The 19,689-nt window shown below is 52.8% G+C and overlaps 9 protein-coding genes across 9 annotated transcripts; 5 read left to right on the top strand and 4 right to left on the bottom strand.

Moving 5' to 3' along the window:
- Positions 1–20: 20 nt before the first annotated feature.
- On the bottom strand, positions 21–320 carry CPAR01_01429 (uncharacterized protein; the record flags this gene model as incomplete). The annotated part of the gene is made up of 1 exon (XM_060485718.1): positions 21–320. One exon carries the CDS (start codon positions 318–320, stop codon positions 21–23), a length of 300 nt encoding a protein of 99 aa, XP_060356575.1.
- A 250-nt stretch (positions 321–570) lies between these two features.
- CPAR01_01428 (uncharacterized protein) lies at positions 571–933 on the bottom strand (the record flags this gene model as incomplete). The annotated part of the gene is made up of 1 exon (XM_060485717.1): positions 571–933. The coding sequence occupies one exon, from the start codon at positions 931–933 to the stop codon at positions 571–573; it is 363 nt and encodes a 120-aa protein (XP_060356574.1).
- Positions 934–950: 17 nt separating this feature from the next.
- CPAR01_01427 (uncharacterized protein) lies at positions 951–1,470 on the top strand (the record flags this gene model as incomplete). Its single annotated transcript, XM_060485716.1, has 2 exons — positions 951–1,050; positions 1,361–1,470. 2 exons carry the CDS (start codon positions 951–953, stop codon positions 1,468–1,470), a joined length of 210 nt encoding a protein of 69 aa, XP_060356573.1.
- Positions 1,471–4,012: 2,542 nt separating this feature from the next.
- On the top strand, positions 4,013–4,504 carry CPAR01_01426 (uncharacterized protein; the record flags this gene model as incomplete). The annotated part of the gene is made up of 1 exon (XM_060485715.1): positions 4,013–4,504. A coding segment is annotated over one exon (492 nt), but the record flags the coding sequence as incomplete, so codon positions are not given.
- Positions 4,505–6,276: 1,772 nt separating this feature from the next.
- CPAR01_01425 (uncharacterized protein) lies at positions 6,277–7,167 on the top strand (the record flags this gene model as incomplete). The annotated part of the gene is made up of 2 exons (XM_060485714.1): positions 6,277–6,521; positions 6,594–7,167. 2 exons carry the CDS (start codon positions 6,277–6,279, stop codon positions 7,165–7,167), a joined length of 819 nt encoding a protein of 272 aa, XP_060356571.1.
- A 733-nt stretch (positions 7,168–7,900) lies between these two features.
- On the bottom strand, positions 7,901–10,027 carry CPAR01_01424 (DEAD/DEAH box helicase; the record flags this gene model as incomplete). Its single annotated transcript, XM_060485713.1, has 1 exon — positions 7,901–10,027. One exon carries the CDS (start codon positions 10,025–10,027, stop codon positions 7,901–7,903), a length of 2,127 nt encoding a protein of 708 aa, XP_060356570.1.
- A 1,602-nt stretch (positions 10,028–11,629) lies between these two features.
- CPAR01_01423 (uncharacterized protein) lies at positions 11,630–11,944 on the top strand (the record flags this gene model as incomplete). The annotated part of the gene is made up of 1 exon (XM_060485712.1): positions 11,630–11,944. One exon carries the CDS (start codon positions 11,630–11,632, stop codon positions 11,942–11,944), a length of 315 nt encoding a protein of 104 aa, XP_060356569.1.
- Positions 11,945–15,077: 3,133 nt separating this feature from the next.
- CPAR01_01422 (immunogenic protein) lies at positions 15,078–16,899 on the bottom strand (the record flags this gene model as incomplete). The annotated part of the gene is made up of 3 exons (XM_060485711.1): positions 15,078–16,313; positions 16,370–16,559; positions 16,616–16,899. 3 exons carry the CDS (start codon positions 16,897–16,899, stop codon positions 15,078–15,080), a joined length of 1,710 nt encoding a protein of 569 aa, XP_060356568.1.
- A 1,072-nt stretch (positions 16,900–17,971) lies between these two features.
- On the top strand, positions 17,972–18,271 carry CPAR01_01421 (uncharacterized protein; the record flags this gene model as incomplete). The annotated part of the gene is made up of 1 exon (XM_060485710.1): positions 17,972–18,271. The coding sequence occupies one exon, from the start codon at positions 17,972–17,974 to the stop codon at positions 18,269–18,271; it is 300 nt and encodes a 99-aa protein (XP_060356567.1).
- Positions 18,272–19,689: the final 1,418 nt, after the last annotated feature.

The following is a 19,689-nucleotide window of genomic DNA, read 5'->3' as shown; positions in this document are numbered from 1 at the left end:
AACGTGTGAGGTGGGAGAGTCTAGAAGTCCAACAAACTGCAGAGGACCTTGCAGAAGGACGAATGTATGTACGTCGGCTCCTTTCTTGGCAGCTGGCAGTGACAGAAATGGGGATGATGTGCAACTGGGGGTCTGGTCTGGTCAGGCTGTGAGTATCCGTCAGGTAACAAACTAAGGTAATTCGAAGGCCGAGGCGGTATGGCAGATTGGGGGCTCGGGGTCTGCGGAAGGGACCAGAAAAAGAAAAGAGAGAAAAAAAAAGACGTGGGAGTCTGGGACTGGGAACTCGGAAGCGAATTGGACAAGAATTGGAAATGCATGACGAGAAGAAGGTCTGGCGTGAGCCATGAGGTGGAATTATCAAACAAATGGGAACTATACCCTTGATACCTGCTGCATACTTCGTGCCTTCCTTCCAACGGGGCTATCCCGCTGCGGAACTCCTTCCTTCCCGTTCATTCTTCCCAACTCGAGGTCGTCCTCTCCCCTCCTTCCTTCCCTTTGCTTTCTCTCTTGATAGGTAGGTACGGTAGGTAGGTACGATCGGCATCGCGTATTTCCGTACCTTAGCTACATTACTACCACAAGCCACCAGAATTGATGTATCCGATAATGCCATTTGCTTCGTCTCACTACTTTACCTTTCCACTCACTTCCTTCCATCGCTCTTGACACTGGCAAATACATATATGCACACACACGCATACCCCATGTCCATCTATGCATCTCATCTTGTCTTCTTTCCTGAGTAAGTGAGTAAGGTAGCCCAGTCGTCAACGGCACTGACGGAAGCATCAGTTGACGTGAAGAATGAAGGCTCCTCAATCCCAATGGACTAGCGGGCCACCCAGCGATGACGAGACACGAGTTGTGTGACGGTGTATATACAAGCTCGCCCGTTGCGCTCACATAGGCAGCCCTCTCTCTGCACATGTGAGGAACAACCTAAAATGGGTGTGAGGAATCAAAAAGAAAGGGCGGATGGGATGAAGGCTCTGGCGGAGACTAGGACTGGGGGCGGAGCTGTCGGCTGGTATCCGCACTCCATAGGTAGCCCGTGGACCGCACTGCAGGCACGCCGCACAGCTGGGGCCTGGGGGTGGTGGTGGTGGCATTGTGGATGGACGGCAGCGTGGTATTTTGGACCCGGTCTAGAATCTCTCGACTTCTTGGGTTCTGCGCCTTGGCCAAGACATTGCTCCCACTCCAACCTTGGCTTTGCTACTTCCAGACATGGACACTCCCAGTTCCACACCAGGCATCAGACGACCTAGCCAACTTCATCTGCTTTACCTCATGCCAATCGCCAACCCAGCCGTAACTCGGTGACCTTTTCTTACCATTGGAACTTCACAACTAGGTATCACCGGCAGTGTTCGATTATCTTCCAAGACAGGTACAAGTCAAATCGTGAGTAATCTGCTGTCTTCGTATCTCCACGGCCCTAATAAAGCCTACGCAGTCAGGTAAGGTTTCGTTGTCCACCAAAAGGCCCAAGCTTGGCCTACCTCAGTTGGTCATTCCGCGTATGGAGAATTGGAGATTTACAACACCTTTACAGATACACAAGATGTTAAAATCTTGTGCAGATCTCTAATGGCTCGGCGTACACAGTAAACATGTTGCCAATGCAACTTGGAGACAACTTGCGCCGGCCAAATGATCTTCTTCGTCTCTCCACAAGGCCGGGCAACGGCTCGCGTATCTCGCTCTTTTCACCCACTCCACCTCATAGGAATGCATCCTAGCAGACAGGCGCAGCTTCTTTTGAGTCATCTGGAAACGAAACAGGAAGCGATGACAAGAAAGAAACCAACACGGCGCACATTTCAAGAGCAAACAGACCCAAAGATCCGTCCGCTTCTGTCCTCGCGGCTTCTCGCTTCGCCCCGTGGTTCTGCGGGCTGCCTGCATATCCCGCGCAACTGCCATGCTATGCCGTTATTCCCTGTCATTACCCATCCATTACTGGATGACGAGAAAGAATGAAAGCTGAAGACGGCGACTAGCGCTTGTATCAAGATAGCTTCTCAAGCGGCAAGCCAGGTACCCGCCGAACTTTCCGTGACGCCCGGCACTTGGCAGAGGGCATACGTCAGTCCGAGTCAATCTGGTGCATGCCCAAGATAAACCGTGTGTGTGCTCAAGGTAGGATGTCTCTCGCATTCAATCAAAGAAGAGGGTTTTGAACATTCCACAAGCCTAGCCGAAAGGTTGCGCCGTCGTCAGCAACGGCGTAGATGCAGCAAAGCGAACCCGACGGATGGCTTCGAAATGTCTGGATGGGAAAGAGCCAACAACGAGCCAAGCATTGGGATTGGATCAATGGATCAATGGATCCGAGAGGGAGCTCCACTCCACACGTCCCAGTGCAGGGCAGGGTTCCGCTTAGTACTTGGGTACCTGACCATGTAGTGGATCCGTACCAGAAGGGAAAGAGCCCTGGTCATCCGCTCTCCCCCGTCGGTCTCGAACTGGCGCGGTCCAGACCGTGGTCGCCCCCACTCCGAGCTCGCCGATCGATGATCGTCACCTGCCATTCTCATTGGCCCCAATCCGGAAGGAAGCTCCTGTCAGTTCTGTCAGTCTCTTGTCAGGAAGCAGTCACAGCTCACTCACGAGTGTCAACTTCCACGTCGTTGGCTTGCAGACGTAGATGCAGAAGCAGGCTCCTCCAGTCGTTGAGTCTTCATTTCCTTTTTGAATGCTGCGGCTCCGTGACCCCCAGCCTGACCGCCGCAACATCCCAAAAGTGTGAATCTCACATTTTGACATGTCAACATCCAACTACGGATGCCTACCTTCGAATAGGTACCAACCTATTGCCCTCTCCAATGCCAGCCCGCAGATCTACGTTTAGCAGCTTTGCGACATGGGTCTTTCAATCTGTCTCAGTTGCTGTTCGCATCCGGGCGTTACTTTCGAATTTTGATATCCCTACCCCAGAGACGAGGCACCACCTGGCAAAAGAACAAGCAAAAGAACACAGCCTGGAATACTGTATCAATCTATGCACCAACTGCCCTCGACCAAGACACCTTCCTCGTCCTCAAGCGATTCGGGAGAAAAAGGACGAGATAGTAGCGCCTCTATCCGTATTCTCCTCATGCAGATACCTCGCGCCTAGTGCATCTCCTGCGTCCATAGCAGTGACGCCGCTGTCACCCCAAAGCAGTCATCATACGATGACGCCGGCCTACTGTTGTCTGTTCCGGGCTCCGTGCGGAAGACTAGGCTGGCTGGGCTATACATTTAGCAACTGTCCCGGCACTTGGCTTCGCATTCCGTCATCGCGAAATACTTTCTCGAACCAGACAAGCAGAGATGTGGCTTACATACTCGCGACTGAACCACTGAACCCATAGTGTTGATCGCCTTGCAGGGTGATTCAAGGGCTTTGCTATCTCCTTGGCGCCAAGAAGATCAAAAACCGTGAAGCCGTGGACCGTGATACTGTCGCACATTGTTCCCCGTACGAGGCAACGTTGGATTTCAGACTCTCCAAGTCTCACCTCGGATCCGGGCACCGCCCCGACTCGCGACTGTCAGTGAAGGGATACAAAACTACATTCCCAGCCAGGAAAAATGCACTATGCTTTCGAACCTGCGCGGGACCCCTTCCCGTTCAATATCTCTCGCGACATTGTCTCGTTCATGATGCATGGTGACAGAGGGTGTCTTTCCTCCATCCATCTCATACGCCTTATTCCCGACCTGTATCCCTGCCACGTAAAATGTTACTGCTCTCGGTCGGCGCTCCCATTGGATGTTCCGCCAAGAAGGAATGCTTATAAACCCTCCGGACGATTTATCCCGTTATACGGTCCGCGATACTCGCTCAATGACCAACCAATCGCTCACATCCCTAAGTCACTCGCAAAACTACTAGACAGCGAGGTTCATGTCTAGTCTTTGGATTTGCGTTGTTCAAAAATAGTCGAACATCGGACTTATCGTTGTCTCCTGATCCTCGACAACGCATGCCACGAATCCAGCGGAACTTTGTGCAACCTCAGCAGGCCAGTCATTTTCGACACCGTATCTGATAGTCGCGGGTTGCAAATACCTGATCATTTGTATCATCAAACGGTTCGGTTCCGTTGGTCATGACGCAAGGAGAAATTGTCTCCCGGTCTCAATTACCTTTCAATGCCAGTCGGAGTTGCGGGGATCACAATCCCGATGTGAAATATGCAGCATTCCTCGCATCAAGAGAAGGAGATGTGCTCTGGCCCATCGCGAGGAACATTGTCTCGTTTCCAACCTCCCTCTGTACGCATGGGATTCTCATTTCCGATCCAGCGACAAGGCGCCATCGGCTGCGGCCGAGTTTAGTTTCACGGATAATCCGATCATCTACCTATCAGTGACGCAGCTATCCGTTAGTAGACACAATACTTGTCTTTCAGCGGTCCGATTTTGTTGTCAGGCAGCCAGATATACGGATCGCCGCAGTTCACGTTGCAAAGACCTGGCATTTGTGGCTGTTGGCGAGCATAGTTGAGCGGGTCGCATGGTTCGTCCGACTGATATGCGTGCACGCTTGTCGAGTCTAGTTTGACAGCTCAAACTCTACTAGAGACTTGGGTTTAAGTCAAAGGACACGATCGACGTTGATAGACAGTGGCAATACACGTTCGCGGCCAAGACTAAGGATTGAAGAACATGGCGGCCCCAAAATCGCATTTTGGTTCTCGTGGTACTTTCCCATCCCTCTCTGCCCCTCTATTAATATCTCTTTGGCAACCGCATCCTTTCACTGCCGGCAGATCAGATGGTCGCTCACATCAGCTCAAAAAAGCCCGCAAGCGTGGGATGCACCCACTTGTACGACTGCACTCCAGCCTTGTCTTACACTCCTCCGATCACCACCAGAGCCAGAATAGAGGCTTATTTTCGGTCGACCAGCACACCGGCTGAACAAGCGAATGCATGTAGTATGTAGTGCATACTGCCTGCTTGGTGTTTCGCCACACTTGCTGGCTGGCATACATTGTGGATGGTCATCAGAATGTGGCCTGCTCGGGTTGATGGTTAATCCAGCCGATTGCATCCTAAGGTATTTGGTCGTCAGTCGATCCTTACCTGAGCTGGGGTATCAAGGCACTCCTCAATGTGCCAGTACGGTGCCGGCTTCTCGGATCCGGGTATCGTGGGAAGATGTGCCCAACGGGCGCTTATCATCATGGACCCCATGCGCGGTTCCAGCATCATCACAATCACGTTGTTGGTTTCAACCTCCGGGATATGAAGCATCCATCGTCGTGTGTCTTCTGCAGAAAGAAGGACAAGTTTGCTGACTTTTCTTGCTGGTATCCTGCCGCATCTGCTGTTGCATCGCACCAGCATGGCACGAACAAGCTGATCTCACCTTGCTCACCCACCTACTCCGTAGTCCGTACTGCAGTAATTATGTGCAATCCAACATGGCCAACCAACCTCCCATTCACCGGCCAATCCTATTGGCATTCAATACTGCAACAGCAGTGGCCCCCGAAGCCCCCCCCCCCTGCTCTCATCGAGGCGGGTATTGTGCGCAACGTCGCATCTTGCCGCCCCCATTGGCTCATCCGCACGGGGGCCGACCAATTGAACGGCCCCTCTCGAACTCGGCGCTTAGCATCCCTCATCACCTCCGCTCCTCATTGGACCTCCCCGTTGTGACGGCGCACCGTCGGTCAACCACGGCACATGCAGCTCAGCGGCCCTTTCAATCCCCATTGCCCTGAGCTTACCCGGCCACCCGCCCGCCTGGCCCCCTCTTTGGACAGGTGAATGGCGATGAATGAATGGAGCAAATGGGCGGCGGCGAATGGCTTGACCTGCAGAAGGGAGGGAGATATGGCCCTTAAACTGTCACCCTGCCCCCATCCGACCCATTGAGAGGCTCATTCTTTACTCTTGGTCCCCTTTTCTCACTCTTCACTCTTATTGAAGATTCGACCTCTTGTCGAAACGACGAAGACGACAGCAAAGCTCGAATCTCGCAAGTCTGATCGCGAGCTTCTTCTCATTGCGTTCGAGTGCTGGGTACTTGGCCAATGTGAAACCCCATTGTTTGCTTTGGCGAACAACCGCGCCTAGGAATACAAGGAACTCACTTTAAACCCCCAAAAGTCTTGGCAAAGAGAGGCACAGAGAGGGGAGAGAGTTACAACCCAACGACTTCATTAAGAGGACAAACCCCCCCTCAGGCGACACGGGCATTGACACACCTCTCATCAAACACGCATACACGATAAGAAACGGAGGAGAGCAGAAGGAGAGGAAGGAAAGATGACGTACAAGATCTTGCACAGGAAATGGCTGCTGCGGAAATGGATGTGGACGCTCATGCCGCTGGAGCTGGCCGGCCTCGTCCCGCTCCTCGTTCTCTTCGGCATCGCGCAGCCGGACCTCTACCGGACCAAGCTCTGGGAGGTCGGGCACGCCTACGGCTTCAACTCGAACCCAAAGATGATTCTCTACGCCTACGCGAACTATGAGCCGTACCCCAAGGTCCCCTTTGTATGGACACGAACGTGAGTCCTCGCCATTATTCTGTTGCCTCTTCTATCAAAAGACCACTACAACTAAAACTTTTGGAATCACAGACTCACAGACTTCAACGTCGCCATCTCGGTAATCACCCTCTTCCTCCTCCTCACCAAACTCGTCGCCTTCATCATGAAGTTCTGGTTCCCCCTCCTCGCCGCCGGCATCAACGTCGCCATGGTTGCCCTCTACACCGTCTCCGTCTACGGCCAAATGGGACCCGACCACGCCGACCCGCGCTACCCGTCCTCGATCGCCTGGTACATCGCAAAGTCGTGCGACTACGCCCGCCCCTTTAGCGCCTACAAGAGCTGCCAGCTCGCAAAGGGCACCTTTGCCGTCACGGTCTACATGCTCGCGCTCTACCTCGCCAACTTGGGCATCGCGCTGTACGTGCTGTGGCCGAACGCGGGCGATAAAGTCGACGGCGACGAGGACGATGATGGCAAGGGCAGCAGCGACGGCAGCTCGCCGGTGGATTATGCGAAGGAGGGGAGGGAGTGGGAGATGAGGGATTGGCATGCCAAGGGCGGGCCGGCGAGTCCGCGGGTCGGGGTCGTGCCGTATACGCCCAGGACGCAGGCTTTCCATACGCTTGATAGGAAGTTGCCGTTGAGGCAGCAGTATGGTTAAAGCCGGATGGTGCATTGGTGGAGGGGGGAAGGAGAAGATTATGTGGAAAGACGGAGAGCTTTTAAATGTTAGGATGATGGATGATGGTGGATGTGAAGAACATCGCTTCTTCTACATTCTCTACAGTCTACAGAAGGCGCCGGCGTGTTTTCAACTCTATTATTTCATTGTCTATTTATCTTCCATTTTAATGTTGAATATACCACCCATCTGATGAAGTCATACATTCGAGAGTAAGAGGGAAAACCCATCTCTTGACTTCGAGATTACAAGACTATGGGCTAATCAGGTCAATTCCATCAAAAGCAGAAAGAGTCTGTGTCAAATTCTTATTCATTCTGTCCAATCGACGAGAAGTTTTTGTTTCCTCCTCACTTCACGTACTCTCCCAAGCAAACCAACCCCTTTTCGGAAGTGTGTGTATATTCACGGGATAGCAAAAGAGCGACCTGACGCATTTCTCACGTTCACCTGAAAACGGACCGCAAGGTCTTCAACTGATGACCTCCTAGCTTGCCTTCAAACGACACTTTCGCGGCCTCACGCCTCGATTCAAATTTGTTCCACGTCAAGTGGCTGGGATCATTCTGAGATGAGAGGGCCTACATAGAGCCATCCAGCTGCCAGTCCACATCAACGGCAATACACACCAGCACGAACCAGTCGCTATCCAAATGCAAGAAGAAAAATGCTTTTATTTTCAACGCCTTCTTGAAGACGGAAACCTCCTCCCTCAATCATCGATACCGCCCCATTCGGCGCCAGCCTCGTCATCACCCACCCTCCTTGCATTCTTAATCCGAATCTTATTCGCGGCCGTAGCCCCCTCCCTATTCGCATCCTTGCGCCTCTCCCACTTACTCTTTGACGAAATCATGGCCGCCCCGTGGCTCCGCCTCGCCTCGACGCCCTTTTCCCGAATCTTCTTCTTGTCCTCCTTGCTCACGTTCGGCAGCGCGTCGAGCAGCCACTTTTGCACGTTCGCCTCCTCGCCCTTCTTGCCCGCCTGCCTCTCGCTCGCGGCGATGACGTTGGCGACCGTCTTGACAAAGGGAATATCGTCCGTCGTGTAAAACGTAACGGCGACGCCGCCCTCGCGGCCCGCGCGGCCGGTTCGTCCCGCGCGGTGGACGTACGCGGCGCTCGAGCCGGGCACGTCGTAGTTTACGACGCCGTTGACGCCAGCAAAGTCCACGCCGCGCGCGAGCACGTCCGTCGTGATGAGGATCCAGATCTCGCCGGCGCGGAAGCGGCGCATGATGTTCGCGCGAGCCTTGTCGGCGAGGCCGCTGTGCAGGGCGGCGATCCTGGTGGGACCGCCGGCGGCGAGGGGGATGTCGTATTTGAGCTCCTCTTCCAGGGCCGTGGCGCGCTCAATGGTCTGGGTGAAGACCAGGAACGGAGGCCGGAGAGGTGGCCCCGAGTCGTCTCCTGCTGTGGGATGAAGGAGCTGGCGGAGACCCAATAGCTTTCCCTTCTCAGTTGCGGTGTAGATCAACTTGTGTGTAACGTTGGGGACGGCCGTGTCCTTCAGACCGACTACCAAACGAATCAACGGTTTGGATGCTGGTCTCGCCAACTGTGCCTCAGTCACCAAAGTCTCAATGTTTGACCCGAAAGTCGCAGACCAGAACGTAGTTCTCAGCTCCGGGTTAGGACAAGCAGACCAGATCGCCATGGTCTGTTCGCGGAATAGGGGGTCCAACAACACATCCGCCTCGTCAAGAATCAATGACGTGACAGTCGGAACTTTGCGATCCTTCTTTGACGACGCCGTAAGGAAGTTGTAGAATAGTGCGGGTGTTGTGACGAGGATGTCAGCCTTTACGACAGACTTTGACTTGACCTGCTCGGTCTCGCTGTCCTCGTCCTCATCCTCATCATCTTCTGACTTCCCGCTCTCTTCCTCTTCCTCGTCCTCATCCTCGCTCTCGGCCTTATCTTTTTCCGCAACTGCGAAACGCATGCCCTTCTTCATGCCGGCTATCTTGATGCCAGAGTTCAAGGCCAGCTTGCGTCCCTCGTTCACAATCTGGAAAACTAGCTCCCTTGTCGGCGCAATGATGATCGCAGACAGATCATGCTTATCCTTGTCCTCGCTGGACTCTCTCTTATGCATGATGGAGTTGATCGCGGGGATCAGGAAGCTGATCGTCTTTCCACTGCCTGTCGGCGCAACGGCGAGGAAATCCACACCCTTTGAGACATCTCCAAGCTCCTCATTATTCGGCACTTCTTTCAGTGCCAGTTCTGGCTTCAGCAGCAGAGGCAAGGCGCCCAGCTGCACCTCGGTCGGCACCTTGAATCCCTGATGCGTGAGGTTGTCCGCCAGCAGCGGCGCAATGTTGTAGTTCGTCCGAAGCTCGCGGAAAGAGGTCAAGGGCTGCGGGTGCAGCTGGTTCGTCTCCTTCTCAACCTCGACAGCGACCTTCTTCTTCTTGCTCTTGGTGACCTTGGAGGCCTTCTTGTGGCGCTCGGAGAGGAGCGTAAGCTTCAGTCGGTGGGAGCGAAGGATCTGTCGGCACTCGTCCTCGGGGAGCAGAGTCGCCTTTACAGAAGACGCCTTGTCGGCCTTTTTGGCTTTCGCAGCGGGCTGTTTGGCATTTTCGGATTCTTTGGGGGTTTCGGACTTGGGGGGCGCGAAGAAATCGACCTCGGGCAGTTGTTCCTCTTCCTTCTCTTCGACCTCTTCTTTGCCTCGCTTCCTCTTATTGCCCCGCGCTGAAGACACCTCGTCGTGGAAAAGTTGGGGGTTCGTTCGGTTGCCGGCGGATGGCAGGTTGGCCGCTCCTTTGTTCGCGTTCTTGGCACCCTTAGCAGGCTGTTTTATGCCGCGCGACAATACTTTGAGGATATCCATGGTTGATTTTGCAGTTTTACAAATGGAAGAGATCCCAAACTTTGTCCGCCGGCTTTCCTACAGTTGCGCCTGGCATGGAAATTTTAAAGTGGAGATGCGGACCGTTCCCGCACAGTGTAGAAACTGTGCGGAAGCATCGACTTTCGGGTTGGTCAACTTCACCTCATGGACGCCTGCTTTAACAGCGACTGTGGTCGGCCGTTCGTGAAGGAGTACATTGGAACCACTTTAGCAGTGACTTTACAGGGCGCTGTATTCTATTGTTTTAAGATGTCTTGGTCGCTCCTGTTGCTTCTCTCGACCTTTCCTTACTCCTTTGAAATATATCAACATAATAAAGTGAGTGAACTATCATTTGGTATTTGTCACCATATGATCGAGCCGAGACCCTTAGATGCAATATCAAATGAAATATGAGATTGAGTGAATGACTATGTTCTTGAATCTAACAGCCTCTTCTGTTTCCCTTGATTCCTCTTGTCTCTATGGTAGTCTTTAGTAGGCTCTAGATCATGCAGCTTGACATAAGACCATGAAGGCTGCTCTAGCTTTGCTGCTGTTTCGCTGGAACATGGATCGATCGGAAGCTATGGACATTCAAGTTCCATCGCGGCTTCAAGGCTCACAAATAGAGATGAGTGTTGCTGGATATTACTTGTTACGAAAGTCACAGAGATACAATCCCAATCAGCTTCTGGTTCGAGCAGTAAAGCCAAGTTCAGGGGGGTAAGAGGACAAATTGAGTATCAACAAGCACTTTTGTAAGCCACCAGCTCTTCATTGAAATCAATAGTCACTCAAGTTCTGAGGTTCTTCAACGAGTTGAGCTCCTTGAACAAGTAAATGCCTGTTAAGAGAATCCTGCCTGTCTTGGCCAGTGAACTCATTTGAAGACGACTACGAGCGCTCTCGATTGTCCAAGGGTCTCCCTCGAAGCCAGGGGCTCCAAATCCAATTGACGAGAGCGCAGAGTTCAACTTATCCTCTTCCAATCATTTTTACTGCGTCGAGTGCTTCAGAAACATGCATGCCGCCCTCCGAGGATTTATCTAACTTCAAATGAAGCGAAGACTAAGGATTGGACATAAGGAAGCGCTTGATATGATAGACCATCTGACTTCCCGCTTTTCCAGTAATTTCGTATGTACGCACTTGCTTTTGATCGTTCGAGAGCCCCATAACACAAGTACCGTCAAAGTCCATTCATCGCCTCTTTTAGCTTTATTTCTCAGAGCTACAAGTCTAAGATTGCCTTACGTATATCTTTGAGCCAAGAGTCCCTTATAACAGCATCAGAGCATCTGAATTCGCAATGTTCTTCTCACAAAAGTGAAGGTTTCTATTTTATCTAGCCAAGATTTTCTTCATGGGCTAATGTTGAACCGTAACTTATGGGAATTTCGTCTCATCTTGAACATCATTTTTTCCCCCAGATTAATACAAAGTATTCAGTGTTTAAGTTGTCTCAAACGGTCACAAATGTCCCTATAGCAGTAATCATCTTTGCGGCGTCGTTTCTTCTGCAGTATTCACTAGATCGGTCTATCCAACATTGTGCATGAGTCCTTCTGCGGTGCTTATTTCCTGTTGCTCTTTGTATTCATGTGCCCAAGTGAAGGTAGCCTACGGCCAGCCTCTTCACCACCTTCGACGTATTCGTACAAGCTTAGAGATAGGCTACGACCAGTGCTGAACGAGGCGGAAGTCTCTAGTCGCCCGCCATTACCTGGTATTGTCTTATACCTTCAAGATCGAGAGTTCCGGCTGCCCTTGACCAGGACTACATCAGCACCGTCTCATGCAGCACTAATGACTTGCCTTAGCTGTGGGAGATCAGACCTATGCGTAGGCTATGAGCATCAGCAGACACGTGACACGTTTTCCATGCTGAGGCAAATAATCAGAGGATCAACTTGAGGTGCTCTCCTCCAGCCTTGGAGAGGGCCAAGATTTCACTTACAGACGGATAAGTACGTCCAAAGGAAGTTGAAACTGGAGTGAAGCAATAAGCGCCTTCCTCACCGAACACACGTAGAAAATACATCGGTGGTTCTAGAGGAAATCCCAACATCCCTTGCGAAGTTCTTAGGTGTTTAGATACAATTCTAAAATTGTTCGCTCCTGTCGTTGGCTGAGGGGAAAGTGGTGAGCCAGAATGGTCGACAGCCCTCGCTCCTGACCATGCTTAGCTTCGCTAAAGCATCGAAGGTTCCAGCATGCCTCTGCCTTGTTGCCATTTGCTGCAATTTCTGCGGCGTTGTTTCCCCTTTACACCTAATTATCGGCCTCACAGCATGGCCTAAGGTGAGTGCGCGCTTTCGAGCTCCCATGACGAGAGCAGAATATTGCTATTCCTTTCCTAACGTTACGGATACTTGCTGTCACTTTGCTCACACTGAATATCGACCATGATCTTGATGCTTCCATTCTCAAGATCTCTCAAACACCTCAAAATCGGACCTGCTTCCGTTGTCTCCTCTGAATACATCATCACCTTCTCCACCACAGAAAAACACTTACTCGCATTATCCACACCCACAAGCAGGATTAAAGGTTCAAGATAAAGTGGGAAAGCAAAAAAGCCCACAGCTCCTTCTCCACCACTATCAAGTCTTGAATAGAGTCTAGACCTGCATGTGCGGATATCGACCCGCCCTAGCAATGTGGATAACAGAGATTCGCGCCGACTTTACATCCAACTTCAACCCTCGGCATCCCGGCCCGTCGTAACATTTCTTAATCTAAGTATGCAAGTCATTATCTCACGATCCACGAGATCATTCACAGATTTCGAAAGAGAATTCTTTAGACTGACTTTGATTGCTCAAGGCATTTGAGCCTGTCCAACATCATCCCAAGAGACAGACAGACTAGGCAGACAGGGGAAGAAAACTCGTTCTTTTGTTTAGGAAGCTTTGATAACATCTTTACTTTGGACCATGCTCATTACCGTACATACCGTACCGTTTTAGAACCCCCAAAAACGGTTTCCTGGGCTCTGGTCATAGCAAATGGCTCAAGTTAGAACAGTTACGTAAACCCGTCTCGGAAAGACAAATATCGAGATGAACTTGATCATAGCGCTTTCTCTCTTCTGTGAGAACTCGCAAGACACACACGATGACCATGGAGCGGCAACCAAGGCGCACCGTTCATCCGCTCTATCAGGTCTCCGAGCTCGTCAATAGCCAGCCCGATATCAAAGCTCTTCCGCGCTCCCCCAAAATATCTCGTCTCGACTCCAAGGGGTTGTCCTCATACACGAGAGGAAGCAGTTCTAGGACCTCAATCTCATGAATGGGCACGACGCCATGGACCCTCAACTCAGCCACCTCCAGGTACAAATCTCCAAGACCTCTCACACGGAACATTGCAAGATCCTGAGAACTAGAACGCTGTACCGAAGAAGCTTAAATCGTCCAAGCCCATAAAGTACTGATGGCCTTACACCTTTTCCCTGTCGCAACGCTGGGTGCGCATCAGTCAAACACGTACTCCACCCGTGACCTTACACATCCACCCTCACATGAACATCACCTTCCAAAACGACAGCCCCGGTACCCCTCCTTTCGCATATACGAAGAGCGGCCAAAGTGACATACAGACCTCACCTAAACACACGCGCACACACGGAAGAGGCGAGACGAACCTGAGGCACATGCGGCTACTGCGAAAGAGATCCATCCGTCCGTCCATCCGTTCGCTTCCCCCTCAAAGGAGGAGACCTATGTTCGTGCTTCGAACACGAGGCCAGACGAAGACGAAGAGAGGCACACACTTCGCCTTTGCCGTCACTTTCCGCACTGACATGAAGTTCTTGCTCCTCCTTTGCATCCGATCGCATCTCACGCCTTCCTTGCCTGGGTCTGCGTCCTGACTCCTGCGGTCTTCAAGAGCGGATGTAACCCAGCCCACACGTGATGCCAAGCGACAGACAAACGCAAGGCACCTCTCGATTCAATCTCAATCTCAATCTGACAATCTGCCTTACCATTTCAGCTTCATCTGACGCAAATCAGAAACCTGGGGTACATGGACGACGAGTCGGCCATAAAATCGTGTAGCGTTGCATCCGTTTCACGCTTGTTGACTGACCCTTTCTGGAACACGAAGTCGATAGTCTCTCGATCCGGACGGAGCTTGCGTGGTGAAAAAGGATGGGGTACGGAGTTGAAGTAAGTGAGCTTGGACCTGTCATGCTTAGACACAATAACTGACTGACCGTTATCGAAACTAGACTTATACGTCAAAACGTCGAGGACGCGGACGGGCCTGACTGACATGACTTACGTGTACACGGCAGAGCGAACAAGACCGAGCCACAGGAAATTGACTCACATGTCACAAGTGTCACATGGCGCAAGAGATCAAGGGGGAACGCACACACGATTCTAGACAACACGCAACGAGCTTCTATTAAGTATTAAGTGAATGCGAACAAGCTGACACCGGCCCTAGTGGCCAGCACAGACGGTTCCATGCAGTCTTTTTCCACCAACAGCATCTCCAAACTCAAATCTGACGATTCCTGACCCTAGCCCGATATGAACCAACACACACAAGAGGTCCGTCCATCTTGTCGGACCAAGGCGCTTCGAATTTTTTGTCGTGGGTATTTTCTTCTCGTGTTCTTGTCTGGAGCGACGGGTATAACTGGGTATCAAAGCATCAAAGCAGGATACTTGTGGAAAACAAAATCAAAACAAGAAAACAAGGAGCAGAAATGACTTCGAAACGACTGAAAGTGGAACGGAATCACCTCCCGCCAGTTTTCGCCTTCCGATGCGTGTGCTGTGTAAAGAGGGAAATAGGAAAGGGTATCAGGTAGAACCAGTCTTGACGGGGTATCTTGAAATGCAGGTCCGATTCCAGACAAACCCATCCAAGTGAAATGAGTTGTCACGTGATGTTGCTCTTCCTCCGAATCTCGATCCGATGCTATTGCACTTTTTTTGTGGCGTTTTGTTATACGTTTTTTGCTTCATTCAGTTGATCATGACGACCGATGCTGGCTCTTGCGACGAAGAGACAGCGAACCCCATCTCGCATTCTATGCGGCGGCGGTGACGGGGGCGGGAGTGGAAGAAGCCACGTTCTCGGGCTTGTTCTCGGGCTCCTCAGTGGCCTTGGAGGTCTCGGCAGCAGGAGTCTCGGTGGCGACAGCAGGGGTCTCCTCGGGCTTCTCCTCAGTCTTCTCGAGCTTGTCGGCAGGCTTCTCAGTCTTGCCACGGCCCTTGATGGTAGCACGGAGCTTGGAGAAGGCGCTGGTCTTCTCCTGCTTCTCAGCCTCCTCGTTGTCGGAGTGGGCAGGGGACTTGGCAGGGGACTTGTCACGCTTGCCGAAGCCGAAGGGAAGGGAAGACTTGCGCTTCTCCTTGAGGTCAGGGCGGGGCTCGCCGTTGGTGGCGGGGGTGACCTCCTTGTTCTCGACGGGAACGGTGCCAGGGTTGGCAACGTCGACAGCGAGGGGAGTGGTGGCCTCAACGGGAGGAATGACGGGGGCGGACTCAGCAGCGGGAGTGACCTCGGTCTCCTTGGCCGGGGCGGGAGTCTCAGCCTCAACAGCGGCGGCAGCCTTCTTCTCCTTCTTGCCGAAGACACCGAAGATGCTGTTGCGCTTGGTTGGAAGGGGCTTCTTCTCCTCCTTGGCGGCCTCGACGGGCTTGTCCTCAGCAGCGGTCTCAGTGGCAGCGGCGACAGGAGTCTCAGCGGCGGGGGTGACGGGGGCCTCGACAGCGGGGACCTCAGCGACGGGGGTCTCGGTGGCAGCAGGGACAGCGGGGGTCTCCTCCTTGGGAGTCTCGGCGACAGCGGGGACAACAGGAGTCTCCTCCTTCTCCTCCTTCTTAGACTCCTCCTTCTTGCCGAGCAGGCTGCCGAAGATGGAGGCACGCTTGCGGCTGGCAGAGCGACGCTTAGGCTCCTCCTTCTTGACCTCCTCCTCCTTGGGGGTCTCAGCAACGGCCTCCTCAGTGGCGGGGACAGCGGCGGTCTCAGCAGCAGGGGTCTCGGTGGCGGTGACGGCCTCAGTAGCGGGGGCCTCGACAGCCTTCTCCTCCTTCTTCTCCTCCTTCTTGGCGGGCTTGAAAGCCTCCAGTGCAGTCTTGTAGGCCTCAGTCTCGGTAACGGTGGAAGCGAGCTCCTTGGCCTCGGCGACCTTGAGCTTCAGCTGGGAGATCCAGTTGTCGCGGTCCTCGGCGTTGGCAGCCTTGAAGGTGTGCTTGTGGCCCTTGGCGGTGAAATGGAACTTGTTAGCGCCATCGGCAGCAGGCTCAGAGGCATCGGCCTAGAGAATAGTCGTTAGCATGATATTATTGGTGTAAGTCATAGTGTGAAACATACCAAGTTGATGACACCCTGGGGAGCGGTCTTGTCACCGAAGAAGAGGAGACCCTTGCCGGTGTGGGAAGCCCAGGCGGCGTTGTGGTGGGCAGTCTCGGTAGACTTCTCGCTCTTCAGGTAAGAGGAGAGGTTCTTGGACTCGACAGCATCGGATCCGAACCAGAAGAACTCCTTGGAGTAGATGAAGTTCCTGGGAATAGCCGTTAGCACATGCGACACAATGATCTTGAAGCGCGCTATACTTACTTGGGGAAGTTAATGCCCTTATGCTCGAGGGTGCCCTCCTCGACGGGGACAACCTCCTTCTTGGCCTCCTCAACGGGGGCAGCAGCCTCAGTGGCAGAGGCCTCAGCAGGTGTCTCGGTGGCGGTGGTGGTAGCCGGGGTCTCGGTGGCAGTCTCGGCGGCGACAGGGGCGGCGGCGGGGGTCTCCGTCTCGACGGGCTTCGTCTCGGCGGCGGGGGCCTCGGCCGTGGTGGTGGCAGGGACAGTCTCCTTGGGGACCTCGACGGGCTTCTGTTCTTCGGCCATTGTGTATGATGTGTGGTGTTGGAAAGGGGAATTGGGTATCAAAAAGTCAGGCGGTAGACTTGGGTATCACAACGAAAAGGTCTTTTAGAAAAGCACTACTAAAAGTACTGTATTGGTCGTGTCGAGGGGTGGTGTAAGGTCTTGGGTATAAAAGAGTTCAAGAATAGAACCTCTTCTGGGGAATAATGGCAAGAAAAAAAGAAGACCTGTAAATGGTGGCAGAGGAAAGACGGGAAAGGGAGAGAAGAAAATGGGAGGTAGAGCGGGTTGCTGGGGGTACTTATTTGCGAGAGGGTGACGAGAAGAGGCTTTGCCCTTGCCAGGAGGCCCGGTTGATGGAGGCTCACACGGTCCAGTCAGTCCCTTGCGAAGGAGGAAAAAAGAGGCGTGGGCCCGTCGTGAGTGGCTACCCCCGGGTAGGATAGAGGTGAGGTACCTTGGAGTGTGCGTGTAGGTACTTTGATGAAGGAAGGAGGGAGGCGTGGGTAGCTGGGCAGACAGACAGAGAACGACCGATGAGTGGAAGTGTGTCAGTCAGTGTCAGTCTAGGTAGACGGCGGCACTGGCGTGGAAGGTTGATGAGCGGTAGATGGCTTGGACGAGAACGGTGGGAATGCGATACGGTGTAAGACTGTGAGGTAGGTAGACCGTATGGCGGGTACGAAGTACTGTACGATCAGACCGTATGTAAAGTGATGGGGGAGAGACTCGAGAGAGGGAGAAGGGGTCGCAAAGGGCCAGTCAGAGTGGTCGTCTGAGCTTGATGAGAGAGCGCAGGCAAGTGCGACGAGGATGGGAGGTCTGCTGGTCTGCTGGAGAGCTTGGGCGCAAGGAAAGTGAGGAGGACGAGAGAGGTTCAAGGTGTGTGAGTGGTGAGTCGCGAGTGTGGTGTGTGTGAGGTTCAACAAGCATGCGATGAAGGACAGGGGTCCGGGAAAGAAGCCGTTCCAAACGGATACTTTTTAGTGGGGGTACTTTCCCTCGCTGTCGCGGCCCTGTCACCAATGTACCTACCTTACTGGGTGTGCTCACCTACCAGAGGCTGCTGCACCTAGCATTCAAATACTGCGTAATGTGTATGGCATGGCATCACTTACCTTTCTTTTTCCGGTCTGCTTGTTTCTATCTCTTCTGTTCCGTACCTTGGATCAATCTCTGCCTCTCTCTCGACTCGTTATACGCGGCTTACCTGATCTCCATGTTGAGGTGTTACTCCGTACTGGTGGTTGCGATGCGCATCTCGGGAAATGGAAATGGGATACAATCAAGCCTCCAGTTGAGGTACGAGATGCCCTGGTCTAGCAAGAAGATAAGATACTTTAGTTTCCCCTACTTTCAGCAGCACGAGCGAGTGCCTCAATGCTTACGATGAGGTACACGTACTTGTACCTTAAAATGGGAGGTGGGGCATGGCATTTAGTAACTCTTCCCCTGTCGCTATGATTTTTTGGCGTGTTTCCCGCTCTCAGTTGCGTTGCCAGAGAGTCAGAGGAGAACGAACTGAACGTCGCGTGCTGGCCCGTGCTGCGCGCAAGCGAGTGGGACGAAATTGCCAGACCCGTACGGAATACCTCAGGTACCCTGCCCTACCTTTAGCTGCATGTGCTTGGGATCGAACTGCGTGTTGCGTTCTTCTTCTGCTGCTTCGTGTCGTATCGTGTGTGCAAGGCGAGAGAGAGAGACTGGAAGAGTGAGAGAACCGTATTGGTAGTGTAGAGAGCCAAAGTAGCCAGAGACTCACATGTAGCAGTACGTGACCCAGTCGCCGCGCCTAGATACGTACTGCGGTATACAAGATACTTATTACATGGGGGCACAGAAAGAAAAGAGAGTGCAGGACGAGCAAGATGCAAAAGACGGACAGGGGGGTACAAGGACGAGCCTTTCCACACTTTGGACAGCGTCAGGGGTGTGGTACAGAGGTACATGAACATCCATGCCCATGCCTCGCCATTCCCTGCCTGGACCCTGCTGCTTTGCCGGGAACATGCCATGGATGACCCACTCCCGCCGCCATTCCCAGACGTTAGTGGCTGTCCTAATTCATTTGTTAATCTTTTTTTTCTGAATGAATCTTTTTTTTCGTTGCTTCTTCTCTCTAATACGCAGCAGCTACGCAGCAACGCGCCCAGACAGGTAGTATGTAGAGAGAAGGAGAGAAAAGTCGTTCGCCGGTTGCCCCTCCGATGCGACGACGCTATTATCCGTATAGGATAAGGTATCCGTACCTTCAACCACAGGCTCCGTTGTATCTTTTGTTGGAAAGAATGGGAACAACGAGAACAAGAGAACCAAACCAACCGGTGCAGAAACATCGTAGCCGCCGCAGACTCCCGCTCCCTTCTTTACGCCGCCGCACCCCGACGGCCCAGCAACCGTTTTAGTCGTTTTTTTCTTTCTAGACCTTTTCTCGTTCTGTCGTACGCGACCAACAAATTATCAAAATTCACAGTGGACCATAACGAGATGGCTGGGTGATTTCGATACGCGCTGAACCCGGGCCTGGAACCTAGCACCCGGCCGGGTCCCTTTTACAGAATCCAACAGACTGTCTCCATCCAGCCAGATAAGGTATGGATTAGAAACGGAAACGAAGAAAAAAGGGGTGCCCGCGACGGCGGCCAGACACGTTCGCAGACTCGCAAAGCAGACGTCGCAGTTTCGCTACTAGGAATATTATTAGTTGAACCAGCTGGCGCTGACTGCCTGACTTTGGGAGGCTTTGCTCGGCCTCCTGTCACCGGCGGGATGTGTGTGTAATAAAGTTCCCTTCTTGGTGACTCATGTCGC

Source organism: Colletotrichum paranaense (genome assembly GCF_030867605.1).
Source record: "Colletotrichum paranaense strain IMI 384185 chromosome Unknown Scaffold_1.1, whole genome shotgun sequence".
Taxonomy (NCBI): Eukaryota; Fungi; Ascomycota; class Sordariomycetes; order Glomerellales; family Glomerellaceae; genus Colletotrichum; species Colletotrichum paranaense.
The sequence above is the reverse complement of the archived record's forward strand: the minus strand, read 5'-3'. Positions and strand labels throughout refer to the sequence as shown.